The sequence below is a fragment of the Taudactylus pleione genome, unplaced genomic scaffold, assembly GCF_031769625.1.
Source record: "Taudactylus pleione unplaced genomic scaffold, aTauple2 ptg000290l, whole genome shotgun sequence".
NCBI lineage: Eukaryota > Metazoa > Chordata > Amphibia > Anura > Myobatrachidae > Taudactylus > Taudactylus pleione.
This window is the reverse complement of record NW_028284692.1, coordinates 9,326,071-9,342,788: the sequence shown is the minus strand read 5'-3', so window position 1 is coordinate 9,342,788 and position 16,718 is coordinate 9,326,071. Positions and strand designations below refer to the sequence as shown.

General features: G+C 43.4%; 1 protein-coding gene across 1 annotated transcript in view; it reads left to right on the top strand.

Moving 5' to 3' along the window:
• Positions 1–2,463: 2,463 nt before the first annotated feature.
• Positions 2,464–16,718, top strand: part of LOC148511885 (cilia- and flagella-associated protein 337-like) — a 150,148-nt gene continuing 135,893 nt past the window's right edge. The window contains 2 exon segments of the mRNA XM_088482663.1: positions 2,464–2,879; positions 6,420–6,478. Coding sequence (XP_088338789.1) covers positions 2,772–2,879; positions 6,420–6,478 — 167 coding nt within the window. The 5' untranslated portion in view covers positions 2,464–2,771.

The window sequence follows — 16,718 nt, the reverse complement described above, 5'->3', positions numbered from 1 at the left end:
CGGGCGAAGAGCTGCAGACCGGCGCCCACCAGGAGTGAAGACGGAGAAGGCACCGGAGGCCCTGGGGCAGCAGTGTGCGACGCAAAAGAGCTAGCCCCGGCCACTGCTGGCCAGGTGAAGACTGCAGGAAGCCCGGAGGTGGCGGACGTTGTTCCACCTCCGGTGAAGACCACGCGGAGGCTGGGCCAGGCTCGGCTCCGCCGGAGGCCCCAGGATTGGTAAGTCCCTCACCCCTCCCTAGACCACCAGGGTTCGGCGCTAGGCCGTGGGTCATTGTAATTCGGCGCTAGGCCGTGCCTCATTGTAGTTCGGTGCTAGGCCGTGGGTCATTGTAATTCGGCGCTAGGCCGTGTCTCATTGTAGTTCGGCGCTAGGCCGTGGGTCATTGTAATTCGGTGCTAGGCCGTGGGTCATTGTAATTCGGCGCTAGGCCGTGTCTCATTGTAGTTCGGCGCTAGGCCGTGGGTCATTGTAATTCGGCGCTAGGCCGTGTCTCATTGTAGTTCGGCGCTAGGCCGTGGGTCATTGTAATTCGGCGCTAGGCCGTGTCTCTTTGTAATTCGGCGCTAGGCCGTGGGTCATTGTAATTCGGCGCTAGGCCGTGTCGATGGTAATTTGGCGCTAGGCCGTGTTGCATGGTAATTCGGTGCTAGGCTGTGTCTCATGGTAAGTCGGCGCTAGGCCGTGGGGTATGTTAATTCGGCACCAGGCCGTGGTCACTGTGAGTCTGTGTTAGGCCATAGGAGTTGTTGCTGTCGGCGTTAGGCCGTGATCTTTGTAGTTCGGCGCTAGGCCTTGGACAAGGGACAGTCAGGCTAGGCCACAGGTACGCAAGGGCAGAAGGCCCTAGAAGCATCGTGAAAATTGGTCAGGCGGTCAGGCCCCCATCAAAGGTAGACCGGGCTGGGACCAGGATGATCCCCCCCTCAGTCAGGCCCCCATTAAAGGTAGGCTGTTGGTAAGTCGCTGTATCTCCCACAGTCAGGCCCCCATTAAAGGTAGGCAGTGGTAAGGTATCTGTTATTGTATCGGGTCCTGTGCGGGGCTCTTGCTGTTGTGTTCATCTACAGGTGCTGAGATCAGGACTCGTCCAGCAAAGGGACAAGATTATTTTCGGTGAGCGTAATTGTTTTGTGTGCTGTTTGTGTTGTTTGTCACCCAACTTCCCTTTTCCCTGTCGGGCGTTTTTGTACTTGGCACGTAGGTGTAGCCAGTCTGAGGCCTAAAGTGCCAATGATGACCATCCACTGATCCCAGTGGAGGTCACCCCGCCTTAGCACCTTGTTCTTTTCCAGGGCCAGGAGTGGAAACCCAGTTCGCGACTGTCCGCGTCTGACCTGTGTTCCAGGACCGTCGACGGGAGCGCCCTCGGCGGCCTGAAGGTGAGAGTCTGGGAGTCAGGAGGTAAGTGTCCGAGTCCACCGGCACCGCAGCCGAGGTTTCACACACACAGTTCAGGGTGACCCCCCCCCTCCCACCTCTTACATTGCCATGCTGTGGAGTGACTCGGTAGCGCTGAGCGTCTTTTCGTGCCACTTTTTACCTTCAAATCCATCTTATTTGCACAGTGATGCGAATATTTAGCACAAGCAGCTTCTGCTAATTAAAATGATAAGCAGCATGCCTTGTTCTGTGAGCGAGTGCGGGTGTATCTGCATGCAAAACGCTACATTACAGTGTTGGCGGCTGTAATACCTACATGTGCCGTGACACTAGACCCTGAGATGAAGAGACCTGAGGTAGCCTTAAGCTGGCCACACATCTAAAGATTATCTGTCCAACCAGCCAACTAGTTGATTGGTTGGAATGAAAATCTGGTAAGGTATGAAAGCAAATGACAATCAGCAATTTGCTCCCAAACGCCGGAAAATGGACAAAAACTGTTGTTTGAACAAATTGTTTAGAACAAACATTTAACAAACTTGTCTAACGACCATTTTCATCTGTTTTCTGGCACTTAGGAGCAAATTGCTGATCATCAGTTACTCCCATACGTTACCAGATTTTCATTCCAACCAATCAACTAGTTGGCTAGTTGGACAGATAATCTTTAGATGTGTGGTCAGTTTAAGAGACACTTATCCAGAGATAGGTATCAAGGCAATACACTTACACCTGGCTGCCAGCGGCTTATATACAAGCTTATCGGGAGTGTTTCTGAGATTTACAAGGCCTGATTTATTTCTCCAGCCTGCCACACCATTATTTACTTGTTAAATAACGTAACAATACCTTATGTCTGTAGGTGGATTTTTGATACATGAGCTAAAATAACTGGGGCGGTGATCAGGGTAAACCACTTTTTCCGTGTCAGCAGCTTAACACAAAGGCATGTTGTAGAGATAGTATAAAACAACACAACATGACAGTGTATCTAACAAGGTGTGCTATAATCACTATAAACTGGCGTGGGAGCAGGGGAAAAAAGCCAAAACATCTAGAGGAACGAGGCATAAGCAGCAAGATAACAGGGCCTCCTAGAACCAGCAAACATCTAATAGTTTACAGGGGTCCTATATAATCCCTAAAGCCAGAGAACAACTAAATTCAAAGTATATTCTTTATAAAATAATTATCCATAATAATTTACCATAAAACAAAAACTTTTTTTTTACTTTTTTTGAAAACAATCTTACAGATGAAAAGTCCAGGAGGAAACGTTTATCAAGGTGTGCACTAAGTGACAATGTGTTACAGACCCTTTTAATCCTGACCATACTGAAGTTATCGATCAAGCTTAGTAAGTTCTGTCCTAAAGTGAAAGAGACCTTATGAGGATGCCCCTTCCTCCGATATTACAGAAAAGGGCTCAAGCTCTTCAGAGACAGATCCTGTCTGCTTCTCTGCTCCAAGAACTGGAGAGCTTCCTGAGAAAGAAGGTAAGTGACCTTGGCGAATCATTACTTGACTGCCCTGTAAATCCTGACAGATCTAGATCCTCTATTTCTATGGTGGGGTCATTTTGCTGTGGTATCATTGGCTTTAGTATACTTTACTATTTCCTACAGTGTGTCCTCATGATTTATACAGTGCTACCTTTTTATACTGTCCTTTATATTGCTACTCTTGCTTGTTAGCATGTATATTTTTGGAACAATGTATTAATTCCACTATACTGTACGTCCCCCTTTTAAACTTGTTGTCACTGTCCACAAAAGGTATAAAATCGTCATGGCAACCAGCAATCTAGACCTGGCACATACTGTATGCTGCAGTAATGTTCAACTGGCACAATATCACAATGGGCCTGATTCCGAGTTGCACGCAAAGCGAACCCAGCAGTGTATATTGTTGGTCGCTCCTCTGCAATTTTATGCAAATGGCCTACAAACTACTCACCTTGTGTACATCCGTGCACCCGAATGTGCAAGGACTGATACACCAACATTTACCAATTGCTGTAATAGCAATTGGTGCGTCCTTATACGCCACCATCGGTCGCACCATCAAAAATTGTACAAGCACTATGGCAGGTGCAGTTTCTCCATCTGACCACGGCCCTCCTATGCTTGCGGCTGTGAGCGCACTCGTATGCATCGACATGCCAGCAACACTCCTATATACACCACGGAACAAACAATTTTTGCATGCATTTCAAGCCAGTCACTGCCCAAGAGCGCCCATCACTTTTCTGCCACCTTTCTGATACCAGTGCAGCAAATATCGGCAATATCTGCTCCAATCCCCCGTTTTCTATCGCAAAGGCAGCCTCCATTCTATGATGGCTGCTGTGTTGCAAAATTTTCCAAGCTTGCCCCTAACAACTAATGTCACCTATAGGCTACTTACTGCACAATTTAAAGGGAGAGGGATCTGTAGGATCCCGTTGCGGTAAAGATCGCCCGTGCTTGTGCAGTAGCGCCCCGGGGTCCCTTAAAAGAAGGCATGTGATTGCATTTCAGACCCCCTGTCCCTGTGGGTGATCATTAATACATTTGGGCAAACAGTTATTTCATATTGCCGCTATAAGCGGAGATATTAAATTTTAATTGTCAGGTCCAGAACCCGATGATTAATAAATATGCCCCTCCCTCTCTCTATCCTTTCTCCCAACTTGTCTGTTACCCTCCACTGGTACTACCCTCCTTTCCTGGTTCTCTTTCCTCTACACCTCCATTTCCCAATGCCTCCTCTGCACTGCAAAGCATAATTGTAATTTACTTTGTAGTATGACATGGAAGCTGCAGTTCTGCATTTTTGTAAATGGCATTTGCTTCATGTTATTCTCATAGCATTGGTATCTTACGATTGATGGGGTCACCAAAGCTATGAAGCAATGGGATCTTTCCTGTGGCACCCCTCAAAAAACCCTGATCTTAAATGTTGAGGGTTGCTAGAACTCAAAAACACCTTCATCCTGCAGGAAAGACCATTACTTAGCCAAGTTCTATATTGACAATTTTTAGGTGTGTAGAAGTGTAGGAACAATTTTTTTCATATTTCTCCTGTGCATTTGTATGTCAGGTACAGTATTTCATGCAGTGTTTGATATACTTAATCTGGATTGGTGTGAAAGGCTTGTTATACATCAGTTATTGTAATTCAATGCACAAGATTAATTCTAAACGTAAGCGTCTCAGAATTTGAAAGGGGGACAGTGATTCAATTTCTCACATTCCCCACTTTGCGTCAATGTGTGGTTAGACTTTTTGACCTTACAGCGCCAACTGTATCATATTTGTTTTATATGTTGTTTTTTGTTATTTGTTTATTTGTCACAATTTATAGGGTTATAGATTAGTGTCATGTAGCACTCAATGGGATAATTTTATTTTTCTGTAATTAGTCATTAAAAGACTATAAAATTGCATTTTTTTAAGGCTTTAAGAACAAACAACAGTTAATATAAGAAATTTCAACAACAATTTAATTCACTCCACTTCATAAAATAATGTTATATTCATTTGTGTATTTTACTGCAATTTGCTCATTTTAAGATTATTTCTTATGCTGGGCATACACTATACAATTTATCTGTCAGACATCTGTCCAATCTGGCTGGTTGGAATGAAAACCTGATAATGTATGGGAGCAAATAACATTCGACCATATGTTCCCAAACACTTGAAAATGGTCAAAATCGATTGTTCAAATAGGTTAAATTTGTCTGATTTAACCTATTTGTCTGTATGACCATTTTTGTCTGTTTTCCAGTGTTCGTGAGCAAATGGTTGAATGTCATTTGCTCCCATACATTACCAGAGTTTCATTCCAACCACCCAGATTGGACAGATATCTGACAGATAATTGTATAGTGTATGCCCAGCATTATTAATAACACTGTTCTAAATTCATCCAATATCTTATGTTTAATGCTTCTTCAGTGCCAAATTCAGCAATTGCCCATTTGAAACACTTCCATGGTAATCTTTAAAAAAAAAAAAAAAGACATAAGATTACCTGAGTAAAGGGGCCTATCCATTACACGACTTTGTGAACAATCCGACCAAAACCAGGAGGTTTTGGTACCATTGTTCACAAAGTCGGGTAATGGATAGCCGGCAAGGACCACCGATGCGTGTGCATGCTGGATCCTTGGCAACCCCAACTATCTACTGAACATGCCCATCAACCTGACGACGCTCGTCAGGTTCAGCATGTTCAGAAATAGGAGGTCGGACTCCTGCACTTAATGACGTTCAGTGAACGCCGTTCAGTGCGGGCACCGCTCCTCGGCGACCTGAAGGTCTGACCACTAGACGTTCAGTCTTTCAGGTCGCCTAGGTGATAGGCCCCTTAATGTACTAAATTATAATGGAGTCATAAAATTCCAATTCTGGATTTTCTGGCCACAAATACGAAATTCCTTCTTAAATTCTCTAAAACATGTGGTTAAAACACTGGGGTACTGACATACAATTATAAACTTATCCTGAAAGCTTTCATAACTAACTTTCCTGTATAATTTCCTATGTTTTTAAGATAGAGTGACACAACGCATGCTTGCACTGCCCATTATCGTTTAGTTCATCAAAACCATAAAATGGTTTGTAGGGGCCTCCTCTGCTCAGATTGGTTGAGCCAGGTCAGGTGGTCATGATGACTAAATTATGTTGAAAGCCATCCCCTAATCTATAATCTGCCGACAAAAGCCTTGGAATGTTTTGGGGTTTGCGTTGGGAGGGGGGTTGGTTAAACCGATAGATTAAATCAGAATTATCAGTATTTCCCAGTCATTTCATGATCAGCGTCAACAGTAAGTTAAGGTAGATGGAGACACTGGGGTGCATGTTCATGAATACTGGTATAATGGTTACCTCTATAGGATGTGGGAACAATTTAATTATCCACCACAGTAGCCATATTTTATCTCAGCTATGTATAACTTACACACATAGAAATGAAATTTAAATGTAAATTGGAGTTTGTTTATAACTCCTGTATGCCAGTGCATCTACATCATAGTGTCTTTTCTTTAGGGAGCCCAAAAATGTGATGCCCGACGTCTGAGCTTCAGTGATGAGGAGATCATCTTAAGGTAAGTCTACTAACTAGCTGATTATCTAGCACTTTTCTAAAATTATTCATATACTTATTCACAGTTTGCTGCCCTTGGCAAATGCATAAAGGTTGGAGGAGTTTTACTAGTTGCTCCTTTCATCATCCATATTGGAGTGCTCTGCTGGAGTGCTGAGAAACAGCTGTGTTTGCATTACTATGGTTCTTTTAATAAGGGAGTATATTTGAAAAAAGACTATGCAGACTAGTTACACATAGTGGGGCTGATGCAGAATGACTACTGTAATTTTGTGTAGAAATTTTTCCACCATGACCATATTGACTTCACTGGTCTTGAGGTAAACTAACTGATATGCAAACTAACCTACATAATTTCCTACTATATATTGCATTTCTGTGAATCTATCCAACCTCTATAAGGGGCCAATTTATCAATTATTATTTGCGGGTTATCTCCTGAAAATACCTGTTTTTGGAGGGTACCCACAGATAATAAGTATCCCCGAATGGATCTATGGAGAACAACAGCAGTTATTGGAGATGTCTACTGCAATCCCCCGGTTACATTCGCAAAAGCAGCCCCATAGAAATCTATGGGGGATGCTTTCCTGTTGAGTTTAGCAATCTCCAAAATGTGAAGCATTCCCGAGCTTGGTCCCAATAGCTAACGCCATCTGAAGATGATGGTAGCCATTGTAGCCTATTGGCTGCACATCACAAATGTACAGGCAGAGGGATCCGCATGATCCCTCCGCAGCAGGGCTGGCTCGAGGAGGAGCCGCACTCTGTGCATAGATGGACCGTGGTGCCCCTTACCCTGCCACGCTCCCTAAATGATGCTAATTGGGGACGTGCCCGTATGGCACGCCTTCCATTTAACGTCAGGCTGGGGGCGAGCCCAGCACTCTTTCAGTAGCTGGGCTGCCCCCAACGATCTCCCTGCATTGAATGGATGCCATGTGCATGCGTGCGGCAGCCATTCCTCTACACCGGGGCCGGCACCTCTGCACAGCTGTGGCTGTGGGGGTGCCCAACCTCCCGGCCATCGGCAGGACACTTCGGCCTGCTGAAAATCAGGATGGTTGGGAGGGGTGCACCCTCTATGGGGTGGCGCCCCTGTTTGCCCGCACTGGTCAAACATGCCTTGAGCGAAGAGCGACCCTGCTCCCCAGCACTCACCACTTGCGCATGTGCGGTCACACACATATGCGCAGTAGTGCAACAGCTGCTGGCAAATTAAGTTAAGTGATTACTAATTCAATCACTTTGGTTTTGCAAATCGCTGACAGGACAGGAGACATTGGGTGTGATGCATCAAAACTAAGAATGAGGGTTTGTCCGCATTTTCCGTATGCACCAAGCAGCTTGGACCCAATATTCAATACCATCTATAGATAGTGTTGCCTAATAGAAGCCTATGGTCTTATTGAGAAACTTCCCCGAGAGGAATCCAATAGGATCCTTCCCAGGGTTCCCCGTGGCTCGCACATGTACTGTGCATGCTCAGAGGGACTCTCTGGTCATAAACTCGGAAGTCCCGACACTGCAAAGGACAGCTCTTATCGGAAGAGCTGCCCTTTGCTTTAATGATCATGCATATGGTGTTAATAAACACCAGTATGCATGCGATCATTGGCGGGATGCAAAAACATGCTGATTATGATGACGTGGCTTAAAAAATAGCTGCATCTGCTGCCAATGAGGAGCGGGAGACATCTGAAGGTGTGAACGGCGTCTCTACATACAGTACGTGTGTAATGGTGCCTCCACACATAGCGATGTGCTCACGATCTGACCTGAGGCACGATATCCCCTGAACTCTCCCCAGGCAGCTCCCCGGCAGTCGTGATCATGATTTGGAGTAAAAAATGTCCAATCTGACTTAAGATCTATCGTGCATCCAGTGCATTGTGTCCCAGATTGGCAAATCTGCCCTACAGCTCGGCAGATCTGAAGATGCGATGTACGACGAGCGGGGATGCGCATTCGCTTCGTGATCGTGAGTGGAAACTCACGATTTGGGCATATTTTACACGATTTGTCATCACGATTCATGAAAATCGGCCAAATCAGGTAAAAAATCGCTATGTGTGTAGGCACCTTAAGAATGTTCTTTCTAGAGTCATTCATGAACAAGCCATTTATGGGAACACCTCTGCATCAACTCCAGTGTTTACTAACTGATTATAGAGCAACTGGCAACTCATTTTTTTCATTTTTTTATAGTGCTTTTATACCTGAATTATTGGACAATTTGCTGAGATGTAATAGTTTCATTGTAGGCAGTCATTATGAGTGGAGGTTTTACTAAGGTGAGGTACATTATACTTTATTTAACCACTCTTATACATGTGTATCATATTTATTATCTATGCTGAAATTTATGCTGCTTAATATTTTTGAAGGCCATTCTGATTGCAGTATTAGCTGATACTGATGTTTATACTTATTCTATTTTACTGATGTGGATTATAATTTGGTGTAAGTGCCCAATAGCTTGTTCTTTTTCATTATTTTATAATCTCTATTTTTATAGGTGAAAAGTGTGTTTTTTTGTATTTTACATTATTTTCTTTATACATTTACTGTAGTACTTTATTTCTTGGATCTCTGGCTGCTCACAGCCCATGTTATCTATGCAATTCCAGTAGGTACAGTTACAGAATTGTCATTTATAACAAGCTGTGACACAATAACGTGAGGTCACAGAGTGCTAATGGTACATAAATATAAATAATGTACAGTAAGTGTCACCGCCATCAGCTTCATTATACAGGAAGCAATAACCATTTACGTAATTGTTTGTTCTTCTGTTGCACGCACTAGTTTATCTGGCTGTATATACACATTGCTATGGAGGCAAACTTATACAACTACTGATTATCCTTCAATGTAAATAGAAAAGTGTAATGTGTCCACCTTTGCTTTATTTGCATTTAAAAAATCAAAGGGGCCTCCTAATGCAATAAATCCAAAATACACCACTGTGAAATGACACACGTAACTAACAAGTGAAAAATTAGCCCTGTAACAGATAACATAAAGAGAATGATTATCTGAACCAAACACCAGACGTGCCACTCAGGGTCCACACTTCTGCAAATTCAAGGAGATTCACTTTCCATGAAAGCGAAGAAGCATACTCCAACCATAGTGTAGTATATAAAATGTAAAATATCTATATAATAAGCGAGAAAGTGTGTCTGTCTGTCCGTCTTTTTGTCCTTTATGCCAGAGTTTTGGACCTAGCTCCACCAATTGGCATGGTAGTGTAGTTTGATCAGGATTAGTTTTTTTTGCCATGGTTTGAACTTCGTTAGAGCCACACACTGTCACACAATCTCTAAAAATGGGGTCACTCTTAAATAACACAGGTTCCAGGGCTGGCCCCTATTCAGATAGTGACACCTTTGCTTTCTGATGGTTCAATGTACTCAAACTTTGTTTAAAGCACAAAATTATTAAAAGTATTGTATAAAATTATCTTCAGGCTGTGTGTATAAGGTGTATATGTAACATAAATGTATTCTGTGTTAAGACCTGCATCCCATCCCCTAGAAATCTCATTATGGTATGCAAATATTCCAAAATACGAAAAAATACGATTTCCAAAATACTTCTGGTCCCAAGCATTTTGGATATGGGAGACTCAACTTGTATAATTATCAACCTTTTACTCACACAATGAACTATATTATAAAGTAGCAATGACCAAAAGAGAGTGACCAAGTATAAAAGGAAATAAATAGTACATTTTTTATTTTTTAATGGCATCAAAAAACATACAACGACTGTCTTGCATAAACAAATTACATAATGTTTTTTTTTCTCTTGGGCAGACAATAATTGATAAAAAAAGCACCTTACAACAAATAATTTAAAATCCAATTTAAAGCCAAATAAATGTAAAACAGTATCACATGATAAATTAGGACATAATAATTGATATACCTAAAAATAAAGCATATAATAAAATCTCATTTAGCTTGCAACGCATTTAACAGAATCCAAATGCTTCCTCAGGCAGTGACTGTTCATAATATTAATTATAATATTGTTCTTTACAGTTGAACTGCTGGTCCCAGCAAGGGTGCCAGAGCATGTGGCACTTGAAGAACCACAAGTGTCAACATGCCCAGGCATCAAAGGCCCACTGGAACTGTAGTCCAGCTGTGAAAAAAATGTTAAAATAAACACCGTACACAAACCTAATATAAAAGTCCTTTATTAAAATAAATCCCAGCACGCCTTGATTACCCATTTATTAGTCACACATTCCAAAGGGATAGGTCTCCTTACTTTCATGTAAGCATTCACGGGACTTGACAGAAAACTTTTAAAGAGCTAAAGATGGCGTTACCCACCGGGCACATACTCCGGAATGTATTCTATAGCTTGGTACATATGGAAATGTGGACAAAACTCTGAAAACAGGGTTTTTTTTCTGAGTTTTGGCCGCATTTCAAGCTTCAGTACATTCAAATCAAATGCAGGTTTCAGGACAATCTCATACAGTAATACTAATTAGCGATTGGAGAGCTGGGGCTGTGGGTCCTGCAGCCCCTAGATAAAATCTGTCACTGAATTATTATACACTGTACTGACGGTATGTAGTCAGGAAGCCGGCGGTCGAAATGATGACCGCTGGCTCTCCAACAGTGAAATCCCGGCATGGGACTAATGACAGGCGTCTAAATACCGACGCCTATCATTAGCCCCACGCCAAAATCCCGATGCCCGGCATTCTGATCGTAGGTAAGCCAAGCATCGGGAGCGGATAGCCGCAGGGGGGAGGGTTAGGTTTAGGGCCTCCCGCCGGGACTTAGGGTTAGGTACCCCCCCCCCCCCGGGAAGGTTAGGGTTAGGCTAGGGGAAGGAGGGGTTAGGGTCAGGCACCCCCAGGGGGAGGTTAGTGTTGGGCACCCCCCCTGGGAGGGTTAGGTTTAAGGTGCGGGGGGGGGTTAGGTTTAGGCACCCCTAAGGGAGGGTTAGGGGGGGAGAGGGTTAGGGATAGCCTACTTACCTCCCCTGTCGGGATCTTCATCTGCCGTACTTCCAGCGTCGGGATTTCATCTGCCAGGCTGACGTCCGACGGTATAACATACCAATTCCGTACTGACTACCACCCTAAGTACAAATATATCTGAGAACTTTGGGAATTTGTAGCAACTATCATTTGGAGACAAAACGCTCCACTGATGTAGTCATGTGTTATCTGCTTAGTGATACGACAAACCTGGTTATACTGATTACTAAATGTATTAAAAAAATTATACAATGAAAAAAACAAATTGTACGACCACACCTCCAAATCAGATATAATCTATATATAAGATCTGAATAAGAACTGACACACAACTATTGAAAAAGATTAATCCATAATTTCATATCTTCTATTTTTTTATTATTTCATTATTTTTAAACATAATTATTCTCAATTGAAACAACAAAAGTTATTTTTGTCTAAAGTGATTTAACATTTGAGTGCCCTACATATAGACAATCATGTTTCTACCTCTTATCATTAGGGGTGTGCATCGGCCACTTTTCGTGTTTTGTGTTTTGGTTTTGGATCTGGATCTTTCTTCGTGTTTTGGATCTGGATTGGTTTTGCCAAAACCACCCTTCCGTGTTTTGGGTTCTGGGTTTTGTGTTTTGGATCTGTATTTTTTTAATAAAAAGCATAAAAACAGCTAAAATCACAGAATTTGTGGGTTTTTCTGCTCCTGTGCTATTATTAACCTCAATAACCTTATTTTCCACTCATTTCCAGTCTATTCTGAACACCTCACACCTCACAATAGTGTTTTTATGTCCAAAATGTTGCACCGAGGTAGCTGGATGACTATGCTAAGCGACACAAGTGGGCGGCACAAACACGTGGTCCTTCTAGGAGTGACACTGCAGTGGCAGACAGGATGGCAGTTTGAAAAACTAGGCCCCAAACAGTACATAATGCAAAGAAAAAAAAGAGATGCAAGATGGAATTGTCCTTGGGCCCTCCCACCCACCCTTATGTTGTATAAACAGGACATGCACACTTTAACAAACCAATCATTTCAGCGCCAGGGTCTGCCACACGACTGTGGCTGAAATGATTGGTTCGTTTGGGCCCCCACAAAACAAGCTGGCAATTAATCTGTCCCTGCACAAACTGGCTCTACGGAGGCAAGATGTCATCCTCATCCTCCTCATCCACCGATTCCGCACCCTCTTCAGTGTTGTGTACATCCTCATCCTCACAGAGTATTAATTTGTCCCCGCTGGAATCCACAACCACAGGTCCCTCTGTACGTTCTGGAGGCTGGTCTCCCTGGAAGAGTTGATAATTCATTTTTATGAACATCATCTTCTCCACATTTTGTGGAAGCAACCTCCTACGCCTTTCGCTGACAAGATTCCCCGCATGCTTGTCGCTGCTGCTTTGAGGATGCAGGTGCGGCTACAGCCCACACAATTCACAAAGAGAAAAAAAAAAGAAGAATGAAGAATTAGTAATCACTTAACTTAATTTGCCAGCAGCTGTTGCGCTACTGCGCATATGTGTGTGACCGCACATGCGCAAGTGGTGAGTGCTGGGGAGCAGGGTCGCTTCGCTCAAGGCATGTTTGACCAGATGCAGGTGCGGCTACTGCGCATACATTTCACACACAAACACAGAAAAAAAGAAGATTATTTTATTTTGTTGGAGCGCACTTTGGGGGTAACACCACCCTTTAACAGACAGACGCACGCTTGTCGCTACTGCTTTGAGGACAGTATCATATGCAGTGACAGTAGACTTGTCAGAAATTGTTGGCACGTCCTTCAGTCCGGATGTCCAAACCGGCCCTTGACTTATGACACAGGCGCACGCTTGGCACTGCTACTGTGTTGATGCACAAGCGGCTACATCGCACACAAGTCACAAACACAGAAAAAAAATGTTTTTTATTTTTTGGAGCACTTTGGGAGTTACACCACCCTTTAACAGACTTATGGGACACAGGTGCATGCTTGGCACTGCTCCTTTGTTGATGCACGTGCAGCTACAGTGCACACAATTCAGAAAGACAGAAAAAAAATAATTTTTTATTTTTTGTGGAGCGCACTTTGAGGGTTACACCACCCTTTAACAGACAGATGCAGGCTTGTCGCTGCTGCTTTGAGGATGCAGCTGCGGCTACAGCCCACACAATTCACAAAGACAGAAAAAAAAAGAAGAATTTTTTTATTGTTTGTGGAGCGCACTTTGAGGGTTACACCACCCTTTAACAGACAGATGCCCACTTGTTGCTGCTGCTTTGAGGATGCAGGTGTGGCTACAGCCCACACAATTCACAAAGACAGAAAAAAAAAGATTTTTTTCTTATTGTTTGTGGAGCGCACTTTGAGGGTTACACCACCCTTTAACAGACAGACGCACGCTTGTCGCTGCTGCTTTAAGGATCCAGGTGCGGCTACAGCCCACACAATTCACAAAGACAGGAAAAAAAATAAGAATTTTTTTATTGTTTGTGGAGCGCACTTTGAGGGTTACACCACCCTTTAACGGACAAGCCAGCCGGCCCTTTACTTATGACACAGGCGCACGCAGTCGCTGAATGGCAAAAGTAGCCAGAAATTTTTCGGGCCACCCAAAGCGTCTCCTGCACGCCCCTGTCACTTTTCAGAAAATTCTGCACCACCAAGTTTATTGTGTGAGCAAAACATGGGACGTGCTGGAATTTGCCCAGATGTAATGCCCGCACAGTATTGGTGGCGTTGTCAGATATCACAAATCCCCAGGAGAGTCTAAGTGGGGTAAGCCACTGGGCGATGATTTCCCTCAGTTTCTCTAAGAGGTTGTCGGCGATGTGCCTCTTACTGAAACCGGTGATACACAGCGTAGCCTGCCTTGGAACGAGCTGGCGTTTCTGAGATGCTGCTACTGGTGACGCTGCTGTTGTTGCTGCGTAAGGTGATACATTTATGCAGTGGGCTTTCACAGTCATATAGTCCTTAGTCTGCCCTGTTCCACTTGTCCACATGTCTGTGGTTAAGTGGACATTGGGTACAACTGCATTTTTCAGGACACTGAGGACACTTTTTCTGACGTTTCTGTACAGTCTCGGTATTGCCTGCCTAGTGAAGTGGAATCTAGATGGGATTTGGAACCGGGGACACACTACCTCCATCAATTGTTTAAATCCCACTGCACCAATGGTGGATACCAGATGCACGTCTAACACCAACATAGCAGTCAAGGCCTTAGTTATATGTTTTGCTTCAGGATGACTGCTGTCGTACTTCATCCTCCTCGCTAAGGACTGTTGGAGGGTCAATTGTTTAGTAAAAGTAGTGGTGTTCCTACTTCCTCTCTGGGATGATGAACAACTCCCAGCAGCAGCAATAGCACTAGGAGGAAGTGGTTCTTGATCTTTCCCTATTTTATTTTTATCGGAGAAAGTTTGGTCCTCCATTTATGTTATATTGATATATACGTGCGGCTAAGGCGCACACAAACACAGAAAATATTTTTTTATTTTTGTTGGAGACTAGTGCAATTTGTGGGTTACACCACCCTTTAAGAAATGAGCCAGCCGGCCCTTTACTTATGGGACACAGGCGCACGCTTGGCGCTGCTCCTTTGTTGATGCACGTGCAGCCACAGTGCACACAATTCACAAACACAGAAAATATTTTTTTATTTTGTTTGGAGTGCACTTTGGGGGTTACAGCACCCTTTAATGGTCAAGCAAGCCGGCCCTTTACCTATGACACAGGCGCACGCTTGGCGCTACTTTGTTGATGCATGTGCGGCTACTGCGCACACAATTCACAAAGACAGAAAAAAAAAAAAATTGTTTGTGGAGCGCACTTTGAGGGTTACACCCACCCTTTAACAGACAGACGCACGCTTGTCGCTGCTGCTTTGAGGCTGCAGGTGCGGCTACAGCCCACACAATTCACAAAGACAGAAAAAAAAAGAAGAATTTGTTTTTTTGTTTGGAGTGCACTTTGGGGGTTACAGCACCCTTTAACGGACAAGCCAGCCAGCCCTTTACTTATGACACAGGCGCACGCAGTCGCTGAATGGCAAAAGTGGCCTGACTCGGATCGGCCTCGGATCGGGGGGGCTCGGGGGGGTTCGGAATTCAGAAATCCGAACCCGCTCACCCCTACTTCTCATGTGTACTCGTTATTAGTACAGTACCACCCACTTGAATACATACGTTACATAATATATTTATGTGAATATAAATAGGGGTCTACTTCTTGATTGCCAAATATATCTAGTGCAGATTAACATTCTCTTTCTATCTACACAGTGCAGCTCTCTTCAGACTTCAGTTTCCATTATCCCTGATTAATTTTGATAGGATCATGATCTGGTGTAATGGTAAAAGTGGGACTCTCTGAACGTAATCATTTTCCCCCATAATCATGATAATCATATGTAGAGACTGTAATAACCCCACTCTGTACCTTACTCTCTGCTCTCAGCACAGATCTAAACCTGTCTGGACATTTAATGAGCGTTAAAGTTGCCACTGGCAGAATAATAAGTCTCTTGGCAGATTCATTTATCTCCTGGAATTGGTCAACTGTGATCATATTAGTCCTTGTGTCACAGACGGCTTACAGGTTTCTAGCTGTACTGTACAGACACATTTTCATTAGTATCATCTGGCTCCAATCATTTATTAAGGTTTCAAATAATATAGTATGTTCTGCAAAAATATTTCTAAAATATAAATATCATCTGCTTCACTCGTTACTGTACGAACCCTGAAGATATTGGTACCCATTTATTAATAAGTTTTATCACCAAAACGAGTGATACATTTCACTGTGTATGATAAATGGTGCTCCAGCCAATCAGCTCCCAACTGTCATTTTTCTGACAATTTGACAGTTGGGAGCTGATTGGCTGGAGCACCACTTATTATACACAGTGAAATTTATCACTCGTTTTGGTGATAAAACTTGTTAATAAATCCTGTAACAACCAAATATTTATTATTGTTGTATTTGTATTTATTTTCTGCAAAAAAAACTGCTAAATGCTATTCTTCACCACATCTGCAAAGACGCTAATTAGCAGCTATTGAGATCATTTAAGTACCCCAAATACCTTCAGCAGGCCTATTCAGGGGTATCTATAGTCATCCCCAATGTCAGTGCATCTTTTGGGGGGTGTCAGGCTGATTTCCCCAAATCCCCAGGTCCGAATTCGCTGGGTCCCGTTTTCGACGATTTCTAATTGAATACGGGGATAAATGGGAACGAGCACAATA